At 31.4% G+C, this 17,818-nt stretch overlaps 1 protein-coding gene across 1 annotated transcript in view; it reads right to left on the minus strand.

The window, feature by feature from the left end:
- Nucleotides 1–2,846: 2,846 nt before the first annotated feature.
- The window catches only part of RICTOR (RPTOR independent companion of MTOR complex 2), a 118,553-nt gene continuing 103,581 nt past the window's right edge, over nt 2,847–17,818 (minus strand). The window contains exons 33-39 of the mRNA XM_051990217.1: nt 12,776–12,953; nt 12,011–12,092; nt 11,420–11,653; nt 9,826–9,978; nt 8,872–8,995; nt 8,207–8,345; nt 2,847–7,426 (exon numbers count right to left, since the gene is read on the minus strand). Coding sequence (XP_051846177.1) covers nt 7,352–7,426; nt 8,207–8,345; nt 8,872–8,995; nt 9,826–9,978; nt 11,420–11,653; nt 12,011–12,092; nt 12,776–12,953 — 985 coding nt within the window. The 3' untranslated portion in view covers nt 2,847–7,351. The remainder of the gene's footprint in view (nt 7,427–8,206; nt 8,346–8,871; nt 8,996–9,825; nt 9,979–11,419; nt 11,654–12,010; nt 12,093–12,775; nt 12,954–17,818) is intronic.

A 17,818-nucleotide genomic window follows, 5' to 3' on the forward strand; every position in this document is an offset into this window, starting at 1 on the left:
CTTTATCTTTCTCTCAATTTTTAAAAAGGTAGATTTTAAGACTGACATTTTGGAACCTTCAAACCGTTTCTGAGAGTAAGTTTTTTCCACTGAGTGAGCCCTATACTTAGTACTTTAGAAACAAAAAGATTATACTTGGATGCTCATTTTATAAATTGAATCTCAAGACAAAACGTTTTGGCAAATACAACTTGGTGGGCATTCATTCTGGCTAGGTACTTTGGGAAGAGTTCTTGAGGAATCTTGGAATTGATGTTTTGGAACATGTATTGAAGTGATCTGAAGATGATGATGTGGCTGCATGTGCACCTGAAGGGAATAAAAACTAAAGTGACTATAACAAGCTGTAGGACATTGACACTTTCTACTATCAGAGGCTCTTCTACTTTCTTTCAATAATTTGCTTTTATTTTTTCCTGCTGAGATTTTTTTCCCTAAAATATGCCATTCTTCATCACTAGCTATTCTTTTTCCATGAAGAGTATCTCATTATATGAGATAATTTGCTTTATATCTTCCCCCTTTTCCTCTCCCAAGTGTATCCTGCTTCTCTCCTTCCAATTCCTTCTTTAAGATCATCAAGCAACTATTTCCTGAGCTCGTCTAATTGGACTCCTTTTAGGCTCCATAAAAGATCATCACGTATAATTTTCTTATATCTGAATCTGAGTAGTTTATCATTTAATCCTTTATCATTGTTCATTCATGTTCACTTTAAATGTTTCTCATCAATAATGCTTAGAAGTTCTCTATTTCATTGAAGATCCATTTCTCCCCTGTAAAATTATACTCATTTTTGCTGGTTGTTATTCTTGATTGTAAGCCCATATTCTCTTCCTTCTGAAATATTGTGTTCCAAGTTTTCCACTTCTTTATATACTTTTCCACTTCCAGCATAATCTACTTTATGCTGATAGCTAAATAATGTGATCTTGACTACAGCTACTTGGTACTTGAATTACTTCTTCCAGCTGCTTGCAACACTTTTTTTATTTGCACTAAAGGCTTTTCATTTTGGTTATGATATTTCCCAGGTATTTTCATCTTGAGGTTTCTTTCAGGAAAAGGTAGATTCTTCCAATTTCTACTTTGTCCTCTGGTTTTAAGAAATCTGGACAATTTTAATGTCTAGGTCCTTTGGTCATGGTATTGAAAAGCCAATAATTCTTAATTTTTTTCATTAATCTGTTTTTTAGGTCATTTATTTTTGGGATGAGATGCCTTGTATTATTTCTTCTAGTATTTCCCCCCCAACTTTTTGCCTTTGAGTATTTCTTGTTGCCTCATGAAATCACTGTTTTCTATTTAAGTTTTCAGAGTTTGTTGTTTGGAAAAGATTTTGTAATTCATGTCAAGTTGTCAAATAGTTTTCCAACTCTTTCTTCCATAATTCTCATTTCCTCCAATTTTTTTAAGTACTTCCCCTTTATACAAAGATTTATTTTTAAGCTTTTGTTTCATTTTTTTCTAGGAATTCTAGTTGCACCTATACTTAAGCTGTATTTTTTCTGACACATTGCTTAAGGATGTTCTAGAGTCATTCTCTTCTGCATTTGGGTGTTGAGAATCCATGTTACCAAAAATAGCTAGTTAGGGTGGGATTCTTTTTGTTTTTCCATTCTTCCTGACTTCAGACTTGATATTAGGGCTAAGCTTAGCCACATTTCTGGAGGGAAGATGATCCTATTGCTTTCTTGATATATTGTGTATTGTTATTCCAGATCTCAGGGACAGGCTAATGACCTGCAAACTTTCAGCGTTCCCCAAGTGGCCTGATTATAGATGTCTGTCAACCCTTTAGTCTGAGCTCTGCAAGTTTCTGTCCTGGCTTTGTATCTGTGCAAAAATAAACTTCCAGACTCTGCCCATTTTAATGCCAGCTGGAAAGTTCTGTTGACTCAGAGCAGCAGGAGACCTCCCTTTAATCTAGGATTTCCCATTATTCTTCCACAGGCCAGGCTGGACACAGTGGCTAGAGGATTTCATGTCTCCTAGTAAACTACACTATTTCTTTGTATAAACTACCCTTTCTTCTTTTTAAACGTGATTTTCAAAAGGCTAGCTACATTATCATGATTTTTCACACAAAGTGGAATCTTAATTGCAACACACTTCCAACTCTGTGTTGGAATTCAATATAAAAATGATTTGATCCACAGAAGTTTGCTTCATGGTGAACTTTTCTCATATATATTGAGGCAACAAGCCAGTACTGGAACATTACTACAATGTTAAATCACCAGCCTCCCTTTCCCCAAATTGTTAAATCAAGCTATTTATACATAATCACAAAGTTAATTCTATTAAAATTTTTTCTGTTTGGATTTACACTATAAAATTGGAACATAACTTATGTTATAAAGTTGTTACAATTAACCTTAAAAAAATAATATTGTAATATTTTATTGATCAAAATGAGTTGAATTCAGGCAGTTTTTCTTGTAATGTTTTCACCAAAAAACCCATCCAAGAACCAAAGGGAATGATCAAATTTTCAAGAGGAAAAACATACTAGGAATATTACTTCTTTTTAAAAGGGAGTGTTGCTTCATCCAAAAGGTGAAGTTCTTGCAGCTCCCATGCCCAGTGATCACAGATATCTGGGAAAGACTGAGGTTTTTTCAAAATTATTACCAAAAAAAAAAAAAGCTTTCAGGAGAAAAATGCTAAATGTCACAACTACATGTTACTGATATCTATTACTAAAGTAGGTCTCAATTTGTGGCTTGGTAAAAAATACTTTTGTCTGGTAGTAATTGTTTAAGAAACATTATGATCCAATTCAATTCTTTTAAATTATACCTACAGTCATTTCCATTTCTTAAATTAAAAGAAAACAGTACCACTTTAAAAATTTTAAGTACATTTTATTAACAACATATCCCTTTGATAAGATTACGTTTCAGGAGGCTTTTAATGCCCAGAGACATAAACTGTACACACTATACAAAAACCACCAAAAAAAAATCAAGGTGGGCAAAACCATTTGGGAACAAACCTCTTTGTTTAAATTATACACAGCTCAATGAAATATTCTTACAGAAAATATATAAATACTTTTTCTTTCTATGTTACAGGTATACAATATAAATCAGATTTCAATGTCTGTTCAGTGACCTACAAACACTAGAACCTCCAAATATGTAGCAGCGTATTACTAAATTAAAAAACAAGAAAAAAGAAAAGAAAAACCGCATGGGGAGGGAGAATAAGTCTGAGATTTTCACAATCCCTTCCCACTGTTAAAACAATTAATTTACACCAATCTCTTACAATACAGCTTTAGGGTTACTGACAGACCAGTATTGCAACATTTTTTCAACTACATAGATGAAATGTTTTCCTTTCCCCAACTTCCCCAGACTTTGCATTTTGTGCTAAATCAACCTATTCAGTGGCAAAATTGCAAGTTAAACTTTTTGGCATAAATTACATTTCTCAAATTAAATAGGTATTTTACAAAGGAAGTCAAGCAAAATGTGCAATTTATGCATGCTGTGGCATAGCTATCAACCTATCTACTTTATAAAAATAGTCCAAAGGAAAAAAGTCCATGTTTCGCAAACAGACCTATTGTGAATGAATAGAACTCCCTGGAAACCAGGAATTTAAAAACAAAGGAAATTATTTGTGGCAATGTTTAAATGTTCCAATTATTTGTTTTCATAAGCCTAACTATTTGATTTCTCTGGTATATACTAATAAGGAAACCTCACTGTAGTGAAATCAAAGTGTTTAATTAATAATGTATTTTTTGTATATATGGAAAGATGGGAGTGAAATTCATATGACTGGAGATCTAACTTACATCATGGAAGATCTTTCAATAACAAATATTCTCTCATTCCAAAAGGCTAATTCTCATTAAAATTTCTCTCATACAATTGATTTAAGAAATTCACTTTTTCCATGTTCATGTAATAACGGATTGTGCATCAAAAACAGAATTGGAAGCATTCAATACTTCACATTATCTCTCAGGGAAAAACCTTTTCCAAGGAAGTTTCCTAAGGCTATTCTTAAAGCAGGCTAATTTACAAAGCTTTTCTTATATAAATTAGCATGCAACAACTGCAGATCTGTTAGATTAAAAAAAAAAAAGTGTTAAATTTGTATTTATTGCTTAATGATATGTGCTTTAAGGTATGCAAAATGTATCTTCTGAATGTTCCTGAACAAAATTTTGCATTAAGTAAGCAGTAGGTAATTCTACATACGTTTCCCCATCATAGTTGAACAATTTGCTATAATTACCATGCCCTGAAAAATTAGTCAAGCTCTGATGAAAGATGTAAATTAATAAAGCTTTTGCTTGTCAAGAATTGATCCGTCTATCTGGTATACACATCTTTCTTTCTGAGGATATTTTATTTAACAGTGCATAAGTGGCCTACAAACCTATTTTTTTAATGCATATATTCTTTTTATCTCAGAGAATTTTACTGCACAAACAATATTTATAAGAACTTTGGGGGTGGAGATGAGATAGGGTTTATCTCTGCCTCTTATATCCACCTAAACATAAATAGATAACACAAATGTCAATGTTAAGAACTTTCAGATTATTATGAAAGCTCTGTATCTGATTTCCTTATTTATAACTATCTAAATAGGATCTAGTTACAAGTTGATTAATTGCTCTTGAAACAAATTTTGCAATTGGAAATGACAATTCACTTTACAATATTAGAAATTCACAGTTTATAACCAACACAACTGCCAAAATTCCTCCCAATTTTTTCAACAATTCTTTCTATTAGTGAGCAATACAATTTTATCTGGACTAAAATTTATTCTAAAAATTCCATATCTTGAAAAACTACAGTACTGACATTATTCTTGTAATCTATATTCTGTTAATATCTACTAATAGATGATTTTCTCAAATATTATTTATTACCACTGACACCACTCCTAAACTTTTCAACTATGATTTTATTTTTTTTTAAACATCTACATTAAGCACTTGGCATACTCATTTTCCATCATAAAAGGCTACCTTTGATATCAGTTCTCAAAGTTCTCAAATTAAAAGCCCACCAATGAATCCAAGTGTTAACCAAAGAGCACAATGATTTTTCTAAGTACAGACAGATTATTTCCTTAGAACTTCAACGATAACCAGAGAACTATATGGTTTTCTCCAAACTAAATGCTATAGATAAAAAGTTTAAATTTCTTATCGAATACTGGTCAAAAACTGTTTAGGTCACTAAATTATGCTTTAACTTCTGGGAAGAAAAAACAAACATGAATTAATGGTTTAATTCATGAGGGCTTAAACCACAAATTTTATAGTCTATTCTAACTGAGGTAGTTTGAAACTACTGTCTAAAGCATATGAATCCCATTTTGGGGAGGATCATTACATTATTTCCTTTGGAGTTTTTAACCACTATTTGGTCTAACATTTCTGAAAATTGGTTCTTTGGAGAATTAAATTTAATCTTTCAAGCCCAAAGACCAAGTCAACAGGCAAGTTTTTAAGTACTGTCAAATATATTACAGAAACTCTTCGGGATAGTGATAAATGAAAAGTTGAACCAAATTATTTCTGCTTTTCCTTCAATTGGATTTTATGAGAGAAACTCAAGCCAAATTCTAGAAGAAGCAGTTGTAATCCTGCAGCTTTTCTGTTCTGATGTAAGTTGCTATACAGTGCACATAAAAACAATTCATTGAAGTGCAGTCCAAGAAGTGTTATGTAGTGAGATGAAGTGCTTCATCCCAACAAAACTTTCAGTGCCAGTAAATAAAATAAAATAGTTGTCCAACTGGGATATTTTAAGTGGGATTTACTTTCTAGTTCAAAGGGCTATTTACATACATCTCAAAGAACATATCGCTTAAAATCAGGATCTTCAATATATGGGGCGGCCGTGAATTAATGTCACAACTGTCAAAGCTGACAGTAATTTTAAAAAATGATAAAACTGAATGGTCTTCAAAAAAAAGTGTCCTAATTCAGTCCAGCTGGATATTTTTTATATAACATATGTATATGTGTATGTGTATGTGTGTGTGTGTATATATGTACACACACACACATACATATATCAAAAATGATAATTCCTTTCAATCACAAGCATTCTAATGAAGATTTTCGTGCTATGTTATATACAAATTTGCATATATGTAGTTAATTCCTGTAAAGATTTCTAGGTATCTTTAGATACATTAAAAAGTATTTTTTTTTTTTAAAAGGAAAAAAAAAACCCTGCCCTCATCAATTTAGCAACATCACTAATAATGTAATAAAGTCAATCACTTTATTCTTAACTCATCTATCAATGCATTTAATTGTGCAAAAAAATTTCAGAAAGAATACTGGTATAAAAATTAAAGTACTGCTGCTTCAAAATTTGGTATTTAAGGCTTTTCACTACAATTTTTATTGTAAGTCTCATTAATTAAAGCAACATTTAAGGAAATATGGCTCTGCTTTTCCCATGGAATGTGGAAATATTCTACAAACTCAGTCTTGTCACAAGATTCAGAAATCATTTTCTTACATTTTTACACTGAAGTCAAATGTCAATAAATAATACTTGTTCAATTTCCCACTGAGAAAAATGAAATGTTAAGAATATGAAAATGAACAGAAATATGTAAAGACCAAATGACTTTATTTCAACTTAATTAAAATTAACTTTTGATTTAATTGGGAATTGTAGTGAAAAACCTTAACTGGTTCATATAACCTATAATAATACATTGCAACGAAATCTGAGAGACTGAAAATCAAAATAACCATTTGCAATTATAGTAATATTAAAATAAGTTAAAAGTCCCAGGTCGCTGAGGCTCTTCTTTCAGTCTGAGGTTACAAACCTCTCAAGTAGTGTTACAAACATTAAGAAAAATGTAGAAGGTCCAAAGTTAACTCCCAAACACCAGCTGTTACAGCACATCCCAGTGTGGAAGATGTAGCCTTGAGAATTGTGGATTCCTGGTATATATGAATTAGTTAACAAACAAGGCATCTTTCTATTTAAGAATTCAGAATTACCCCTGTAAAAGGGTGCTTCTTCATACTATCTTATTATTGTTCAACTCTCATTATGTTTTTAAAAATTAAAAAAAAAATCTGTATAGGTGTTCAGTGCTTGGCTCTCGCATACATTTGGTTGGTAAATTTAATTCATAAAACTGGTAATGAATGACATCCCCAAAAGATATATATGGGGAGGAAAGTTTCTGCTGGGGAAAAAGAATCTGCAGTTCATACTGTTCATGTACCAGGAACTACTGGAACAAGCTACAGGAGATGCTCCTGTCTTTGATGTCCAGTCAGTGAGGTTTTTCTGAGGATTTCAGGAAGTCCAAAGAGATACACCATATTAAGATGAGGTCAGGATTCAGCTGATGTATCAATTATAGGTTGCTTTGGTGGAGTTGATAAGACAGCTTCTGCTTCTTCATGCATCTAGAAACAAAATAATAAACCATTAATAATTTCTGGTGTAATATTGCCAGACAAGGAATTTGTATACTGGGGGAAGCCTGAAGGGTCCCACATGTAGAAGGAAAATGATGCAATGACAGCTGACTATACATTTTTAAGCACCTGATATGAAAAAAAACTAGGATATGTATATCCTAGGCATCAATGTATACATTCAAAAGGTCCCTAGGTCTTTTTACCTTAAAACAGTGCATATTAAAAGGCTCTAATTCCTTTTTGTCCTCCTAAGTGTAAAACAGTGGTACCTCACCTGTCATTCTTTGGACAGAAAAGTTAAAACTATTTATCATGTGTGATGTTTTGCCTCTTAGGGACCAAAACCACTAGCTGAAAAATTGTGAGGATGGTAACACTGATTAACAGATGTACTTTTTGTGCATATTACTGATGATTTGTATTATTATCAATAAACCTTACAAGCTTTGTTTCTATTCCTTGAGATCAAATAGTGGACTACCAGCTTCCAAGTTTGCATCTAGAAAGAAAGTGAAAAAAAAATCCCTATTTTCAGTACTTCCCCAAATTACTTTGTATTAACTTATCTATTAACAAATTGTATCCCTTCCCCCAAATATAAGTTCCCTGAGAATAAGAACTATTTTGTTCTAATCTTTGCCCAGTGTTTAGCACAATATTTTACAAGCGTGGGTAATTAATAAATGCCCAGTTTATTTAATTGAACATTTAAGAACTTTTATTCATTGTTAGCACTAATAAAGTATAACGTCTATTTCTCCTTACTTGTAAAAACTGTACATCTTGAAATAACTCCTGTATAAATCTGCGAGATGGCAGTCGAAAAGTACAGTGTGATAACAAATAAGAGACCTCAGAGTAGAGACATATGTCATCAAATGCTTGAGGAAACTTCTCTTTAATTCTAAAATGAAAGAAAAGATTTGTTAGATGAGAAAAACATCAATGTATCATGACAACTTTTAAAATAAGTAGTTCCTAATTATAAAGAATTTTTCAAATATGTATACCAGCCATTGATTAAATACTAACTGTGGGATTAATTTTTAAAATTAATTAATTTTAACAGGAAAAGAGACCTCTCAGATTTTTTTAATGAGGAAAAAAATTACATTCAAACTTAACATTGTTCTTAAGCCACTTTAGTTATCTTTTTAAATGGACTTCAACATCCTAAAAGAAAAAATTAAAGATACTGATAAAACTTCTTTGTATTTCCTACTTTTCACGCGCCATGAAGTGATTTTGCCTTGGATAAAAGTTTTCTAAAAGTTGTGCAAACAAGTGGAAGGGGAGTTAAATTTAAACTATCAAAAATTTTGTAAAGCAATTAAAATTTTTTATTACTCCATTTCTTCTTGAAGCCAGGAAAAATGTTAAAGCAGAACAAATACTACAGATGAATTTAGTTTGCATTTTAATTTACTCACGTCAAAAGTCCTGTTTCATGACCTTTAGTTCCTACTGAACTACTCAAGTTGATAACTAATCTTAGTACTTCTTTTCGAAGAAGTATACGGCACATCGGTGTATCATCTGGAATTGACTTGACTCCTGAAATAAAAATTATTTTTTTAAGGGTAAAGTTTAATGTATTTTCCACTTTGGGAAAAGTAAGCTATTATGAATCACAGTTGTATTCAGAATCAGAGTGTTTCTTAATGCTAGTAAATTCTACAAAATCAATTAACATTCATCTGGCACAAAAATTTTTATAATTATGCAAATCCCCTCTATCCCCCCAAAAAAGTGAAAATATAATGCCTGCAAAAGTTTAGTATACTCATCAACAATTCAAACATTTAAATGGCTATCATGTGAAAAGCACCACCAGGTGGTGGAAGTATAAAGTTTTTTTTTAATTGATAATTCTGGATCTCAAAGAGAAATGCTGATATACAAGAAAGAAAGAGTTTTAAAGGATAGGCTCATGAAAGCATCAGAACCAAGAAGCAATAAAGTTTTTTTTAAACTAGTTAGTAATATAGTTAACTTTCTACTTTACAAAGATTATTTTGGCTATTATATGAAGAATGGATAAAGTGGAGAAAGACTAAAGATAGTAAGAGCAGTTAGTTTATTATAAATATTACAAAGAGATCTTAAAGGCTTGAACCAGTGTGATATATCAAGAGAAGATTGAATACAAAACATCTTACAGATGTAAAATCAATTGGACATGTCAAGTGATCAGATGTAGAGAAGAGTTACCTCAAAGGAATAACCATAAAGTAACTTAAGTAACTCAGAAAACCTGGCATTAAGAATGAAGACAGATTAAAAATTTTGCACAGTACTTCTCATGCAAATGCTGTATATAATTATTTATTAAAATATAAAGTTGCTTTAATGCTTTTTTTCTTCTCACAGCTCTGCAAACTTACCTAGTACCAGTTCTGTACTCTTGGTGCTACTGGCTGAACCCTGGGATACAGCATCACTGCATCCTGAAATCCCAGAAAACTTTGAAGAAACGACATCAAGGTGATTGTGGATGCTCTGCCCACACCAATCAGAATACGGGATGTCTGAAAAGTCTGAAGAAAACAAATTACTAATTTAATTGAAGAAACTTTAGGATTTAGTCACTAAATCAAATGATAATCCCTCATAGCTAATTTACACAAGAAATTTATCTTTTCAATAAGATTATTTCTAAGGGTTTGGGGTTTGCTTTTAGTTCTTTCCATTTTTAACAAACACTCTGCTGAAGATCTGAAGAGCAAATGCAGATGATATAACATACTTATCGAAACTTACTTCTCAGATATTAAGATGTTTAATAATTTACAAACTCCATTTCATGATAAATATACTTTAAGACAATTGTTATAAAAGTTTTGCAAAAGTAAATGTTGAAAACTATCTTTGGATGTATTTGGAAAAATAAAATACTCAATTTAAAAGAAAAAAAGACAATTAGTATAAATGTGAGCTAAATGAACTGAGGGAGTATCAGTTTTTTAGATATGCATTATTGTACTACATAAGCATTTTCCTGAGCTATTATTTGATTGGAGGCAAACTTTCTCTGCTCCTCCCTCCCAATAAAATCAATTAAAAGCCATGAATGTCATTTATCCATTTCCTACTATCAACAAGGCACTTAGGAAATGAGAGGCCTTATGGAGTAGGATAATTAGCATAAGATCTAGGAAAACCTGGATTTCATTATGATCCCCTCTCTAAAACGAAATACTTCAGAAAGTTGTTTTGACACATCCCCCCACCTCCTGTAGAAAAGGAAATTTTAAAATGAGAGTTTCCTACAAAGTGAAATCATAAGTTAAAACAAAACAAAACAAAACTCATACAAGACAATGTGTTAGCTAGCAATACAAAGATGAATAAAAGGCATAGTTCTTGATCTTAAGCAGCTTATAATTGAATGAAGGAAAAAGGAAACAAATATTCAAATCATGAATATTAGAACATTAGGTGACATATAATTTATATATCAATTATCTCTAAAAATTTAACTAAATCCAAATTTTGAAAAGTAAGCTGTTTCATCATGTACATGGATGTACATTAAAATGCTCTATGACTGTATGTCTAACTTTTCACTACATGTAGCCATGAACACTTTAGTTTTAAGTTCTACCTTACTTTCTGGGAATACCTCTATATGGCTTCTGAGACTATTCAATCACTATACAGAGTATTAAGATTTGAAAACAGATCTCTCATTTTCCATATGTATACTAAAGATCTTGCCAAATTTTTATTAGGCTATCTTTTATAAAATGATTCCCTTTCTTCCTTAGCTCTGTTGTGAATGACAAGATCAACACAAATTTGTAAGTTTACAGTAATATTAAGAGGGAGTTTAAAAATCTATGGGATACCACCATTTAAAAGTAATGTGATTTATTGAATTATGAGAGAAAAAGTCGTTCAAAAACTTGTACCTATTTCATGTCTTAGAGAAAAAGATTTTACTTCAGAGAGTTCCCTAACCTGAACTGAAATACTAACCTGTATGAGTATAGGTTGAATCCACTTGGTTATTGTGCTGGTAACCCAGAATCTGGATACAGACACAATAAAGACAATTATCATCTGTGTGCTCCTGTAGTCCTGTGTCTTCTGTATTTTCTAAAAATTGAGAAGCATCTGAATGGCTTGTATTCATTATTTCGGTGAGACTAATCTGCTGTCGGAGCATCTGAAATGGACTTTTTATAAGATCTCCAGTACCAGATGGAAGACCTACTCAGAGGCAAAAATAAAACACAAGGAAAAAATGACATGAGAACTAAAAAGTATTTTGGTACAAGAAAAAGCTTCTTTCCAAGTATCAATATTTCCAAGTATTTCAAGTATTACTCTTTAAAGAAGGAAACTGACTTGTTTGCTTCAACATATTTGTTTGCAAATATGCAGAATATTTGTTTACAAAATTCTGGGAATAAGCATTATAAATTTGCAATTGAGGTGACATAAAAAGAAAAATTCCTAAAATTATTAAAAGCTTATCCCTTCAAAAAAATTTTACATTTAAAACATGTGACTATAAATTATAACATGATATCTATCAAAAGTTATGAATAGAATAATACTTATTACCTCCTGAATCAGGTAATACTCTCACAACACGATCATCACAAGGAGGTACAGTTTTCTTCTGAAAATAAGGAATATCCTTTACCTAAAATTTTAAAATAAAATCATGGGAACTGTCTTAAGAAAGAAAATAACTTCTCAAAACAAATGATACTTTAAAAAGTTGCTTATTAGCACACAAATCTACAATGTAAACATTTAAAAGAATATCATTCATAGTTATAGCTTTTCAAAGTTAAAAGGGTCCTCCACTGTCATCTAGTTTTAACTATTATAGAATAAAATTTTCCTCAACTTCATACATGAAAACTGGCCATCAAGCTTCTATTTGAATAGCTCTTCAATTCCCAAAGTATCCTATTCCAAGCAAGAATAGATCTAATGGGTAAGATTATAGTGTTAAAATTGCAAAGTATTTCAGAGAACATCAAATTCAATTTCCTCACTTTCCAGAACTTGAGTTCCAAAGAGACAAAGGTATTTGACTAAGTGCTTAAAGGCTGTTAAGGTGCAGATCAAAAAATGCTAATTCTAGTGTGTGTGTGTGTGTGTGTGTGTGTGTGTGTACACACACACACACACACACACACATACATATATAGTAAGACAACTTCTAAAGTATATTATTATAGTATGTGTATATATATAGTAGGACAACTTCTACCTGAAAATTCCTTTCATCATATAGCTTAAAATGACAATTACAAAAAAATCAATATTGATCGCAGTGCTATTTCTTAAAGGAAAAAAATATATTTATGAATGTACCTGGAATATTTCGTTGATGTCCACAGGAAGAGCAAGTCCAATGTAATCATCTGAGCTACCATAAGTAGCATTGGATACCATGGACCTAACTGAGGAGGAGCGTTGCAGTGTATTTTGATTAATAGGACTTAACAGATCTTCTTTATCTAATGAAGCATAACTTAAAGCTTTCATGAACCTAAAATACCATGAAGAATAAAAAGCCACTGAATTAGTCTATCATCTTAAATACACAAAGGAATTTGCACTTTTGTCCAAGTTTAAAAGAAGATGTAAGAGGAAATGTAAAAATCTATCAATCAAACTACTTGAGGTAAACAACACTAGATATTTCTAGTGTTTTATTTTTACAGATTAGCTACTTTATGGTATGCTTATTTATAGAATTATTAGTATTTATTAAATATCCCAATAAGCTACCTAAAATAGCCTTAAGTGATATCAAAAGATAGGTAATCATACTTCATGACAATAAAGTTTTTACAAGTGCAGAGAACTAGATAATTCCCAACTGCCAAATACTACTTTTACCTTTAATTCTTGAAACCTCTCAAAAGTCAGAATTGTAGTCTGGGGCCACACATCACTAGCACATAAAACAAAGTAATTTAAGAGACTGTTTTGGGGTTCACAGATCTAAGGACACCTCTACCAATACTGTACACAAAATACAATATTTATGAATAAGAACAATTACTTTCTAATAACTATCATTGTTATACCACTTTAAGATTTTCAAAGTTTTACAAACATTATCCTATCCTCACAACAAGCTTAAGAAGTAGTATTATTCTCATTTTTTCAATAAAGTAATTGAAACAGACAAAGGTTGAATAATTTGCCCAGGATCATTCAGCTACTAAGTGTTTTAAGTCTGGATTTCTCAGGTCTTCTTTACACTAGGCCTAGTGTTCTATTCACTGAATTACCTAGCTGTCTTAAAATCTTTTAATTATTTTCTCACAAAATTTCTAGCACAGAAGTAGTCAACTAAAAATTTTCATGATTTATAAGAGCTAGTTCATTAATAAACAATACAATTAAAAGTCCAATTCAATAAAAACATATTAATAATCAACTAACATATTAATAATCAACTATATGAAAGGTACTGTAACAGGTGCTAAGAATAAATGAGCAAATTTTAAAAACAGTCCTTACTCTCAAAGAGCTTACAGTCTAATGGGGGCAAATGATGTCTGCAAAGACAAGTCTGAGTAAAGTTGTCCAGAACCTCAAAATATGGAAAGATCATCCAATATCAGTGATCTTCTACTTAATTCAACCTACATCCAAACAATATTCTTTACCACATATGCAATAAATCTTCTTGGATACAAATACCAAAATGGAAAGAAAGCAAAATCAAAGCAATTGGTTATATTTTTTCTGCCTTTCCAAGGGGCTCAAAACCCTAACACTAAGTTTATTTTGCAACATCATTATAGCTCATATTTATATAGCACTTTACATTGTTCATGCACAGTTTTAGATATTCACAACAACTCTGAGAAATAGTATTACTCCTCACAAATGGAAAACAGAGGCTGAGATGTAACATGATTTGTGCAAAATCTACCATTTATAAAACAGCAGAACTAGGACTTAAATCTAAAGTTTTCTGAATCAAGGAATAAAAAGATGCTTTCTCTTACCCTACTCTAACCTCTAAACTAAGGTTTCTTCCGTACATAATCCTTTAGCTTGAGAAATTTTTATGTGACCCCAGGTATACAAGTATATAAAACAGATATACAAATCAAATATTTACTAATAATAAAGCATAAAATTAATTTATTTTAAAACAATTCTTTGGTATACACATAATTTTTTTTTACCACTTATTAAAGATTAAAGCAAATTTGCATATTAATGAGATGGATATAATTATTTATTTTTACATTAAAAAATCAAATCTTGGCAGACTATTTGATACCTTTTACTGTTGCCAAATTTTTTGATACCCACAGTCAGTTATGTAACCCTCCATGGGGTTATGACCTACAGTTTAAGAAGCTTTGCTCTAGTTTACTTTTTACTCTGCTACTTCAAAAGATCATTGATTTCAACCAATTGGATACTTCCCTCCATTTATCTTAAAATAAGTTGGATTAACCAGAATATTGTATCACCTGGTAGCCTACATTCTATCACTTATTTAAACTAATAAACTAGGACAATGCTCAAATTTGGTGGGATCAGAGCTTATGATCTACTAGGAGAGTCTCCAAAATACAGTATTCATGCCACAATGAAGCACTGGAATGAGACATCATTGTAGGCATCTATGATTTTATCTAACAATGCAGACTAAATCCTTCCATGCCTTAGTAAAAAAGCAACTAAGACAGAGAAAAATTCAAACAAGGTACTCTGGGAGAATATATATACTCTTAGTTGGGTGAATCCACAACAGCTTCATAGAGGGGCTGTCATTTGAGATAAGCCTTCAAGGAAGATAAGAAAACTGCAAGGCAAAGAGGAGGACAAATTACATTAAAGGATTGGGACTATGGCTTACAAAAATTTATGTAGGCATTAAGTTCAAGAAGAACTAGAAGATTAATTTGCTGGAATGTAGAATAGACAAGGAATTTATATAAAATAAAACTGGATAAGTAGATAAGAGGAACCAAAAAGTGTAGGACCTTCAGTGTGAAGCTAAGGATTTCTTTCCTCCTCCTTCCCCCAAGATTTAACAAGTTAGTGATCTTTTTTTTTTTTTTTTTTTTTTTTTTTTAATGGGAAGATAACTAAGGGTTGGCAAGGCTTCACCAAAAATAAGTCTTGCCAGACGTAATTTTTTTTTTTTTTTTGGGAGAGGCTTGTTAAACTGTCAGAATAGGGAAATGCAGTAGATATACTTTCATTTTTATAAAGCATTTGATAAAATATTGTATGCTATTTTTGTAGAAAAAATAGGAAAATATAATTAGGGAGTAAGAACTAAATGGCTTAGACCCAAAAAGTATATATTCAAGGTCAAATAAAAATTTCTTGGGCTAAAAAGGGTAACGCGTGGAAAAAGTTTGAATATCCTTGGCCTAGAGGTTAGAGTGGGGAAAGAGAAAAGACCTTTTTAATGCCAGAAAATATGTAGTTTTAAGTCCTAGTTCTGTGGTTTTTAAGTGGCACAAATCATGTTACCTCTTCTCAATAAGGTTCAACAAAAGTTGAGGCTCGAAGCTTTCCTTCCTGTGGTCTGTAATGCCTCATTATATTGTATGATATTTTTTAATCAATGATTATCAAAGATATAATTGCCACGCTTATCAAATTTGCAGGTGATGCAAAATGGCAGAGAGGGACTACTTATACAATTCATGTCAGATTCAACATGCAAATATTTTGATAAATGAAAATATTGAGCTGAATCTAGTGAGATGGAAGTTAATAATCTTATATTTGGATTTAAAAGATTAGATTTCACAAGTGCAATAAATATGAGGAGTGTGTGACTAGACAGCAATTAGCTGGGAAAAAATGTGGGAGATTATAAGTGGTCTTCTAAGCTTAATTATAAGCAAGCCAACTATGTGATATGGCAGAAAGGGAAGGGAAAAGGAAGGGAGGGAGGGAAGAAGGAAAAAATATGTGCTGAGAGGCATAGTGTCTAGGATTAAGGAGTGAAAGTTTTACTATATTCTACCCTGGTCATTATTGAATTTCATTCATTTTTAGGAAAAACACTAATAAGTGACAAAATACATAAATACATAACCAAGATGGCAAAATGGCCACTCCAGGAAGCTGTTAAACAAATAGGGAATGTCTGGCTTAGAGAAGGAAACAGGGAGAATTGGGATAGGAAAAAGAATTTTATTATTTTCAAGAATCTTTTTAAAAAAACCCTGAAAAACTATATAGTATGGAAGAAAGATTAGGGTTTTATTTGTTTTGGTACTTGAGCCAAAAGCACAAAATTCAGAGACAAAGGGAAGTACAGAGGCAAATTTTAATTTACTGTAAGGAAAACTTTCTAACAATTACAAATATTCAGAAGCAGAATGAAGGGGCTGAATATTGAATTTCTACTCATTTACCTTCAAGCAAAGTTTGGACCAAATGTTTGCTACTGAACAGAGGAGACTCTTTTTTCGATATAAACTAGACTAAATGACATCTGAAACCCCTCAAACTTGAGATTTTGATACCATGTACAACTTTCCCCTTTTGTACACTGGGAGATTTACCTTTATTCATGCTGGTTTCTATATGCTTATAAGATGTTCACTTCAAAAATAAGTTCATGTGCCATTTTTTTCTCATGAAGACCTACTCTGCTACCCTAAATAAAGGTGATAATCTCCTTTTTAAAGTTTTTCATACTAGTACATTACCATATTGAAATATATAAATTTCTTTCTCTGATTAGACTGTAAGGGTTATTTTTTACATTTAACATACTTGTTAAGCATAAAGCCAATTAAACTTTATCAGTAAGCATTTACATTTAAGCACATTAATTTCAATGTTTAAAATGCTATTACTTTCCATTATTACATCTAAGCACTCAGAAAATTTTTTGTTGATTCTCACTTATGCTGCTTTTTAAAAATTTTGCTTTTTCACTCTGCTCTTAAAAATATTTCTGTTCAGACTGTTATATTCTTATACTTGAAAATCTAAATTCCAATACAACAGTTCACTATAATTTAACTATATTCCTAAGGCTTAGTAAGAAAGCTGTTCTAGTTTTTTTGCAACTACAAGTTAACACTTCAACAAAAATCTTTAAAGTGAGAATTTTGAACACTTTTTATTGATTTCAATTCTACTTCAATACCATCAATACTTTCCTGTTGCTTTCAATTACCTGTGCCAATATATGACAGGTAATAATTGTTTGTATCTCAAATATTAGGAGGCTGAACATTTTTTTCAAAAAGTAATTTACCATTTATATATGATACTGTAAAGGTTTGCAAAGTGCTTTACAAGCATCTCATTCTCATTTTGTAGATAATGAAACAGAAGCAGAGAGAAGTTAAGTATAATTTATTCAGGTCACATGGCTAGCATCTGAGAATGGATCTGATCTTG

The sequence above is a fragment of the Antechinus flavipes genome, chromosome 1, assembly GCF_016432865.1.
Source record: "Antechinus flavipes isolate AdamAnt ecotype Samford, QLD, Australia chromosome 1, AdamAnt_v2, whole genome shotgun sequence".
Taxonomy (NCBI): Eukaryota; Metazoa; Chordata; class Mammalia; order Dasyuromorphia; family Dasyuridae; genus Antechinus; species Antechinus flavipes.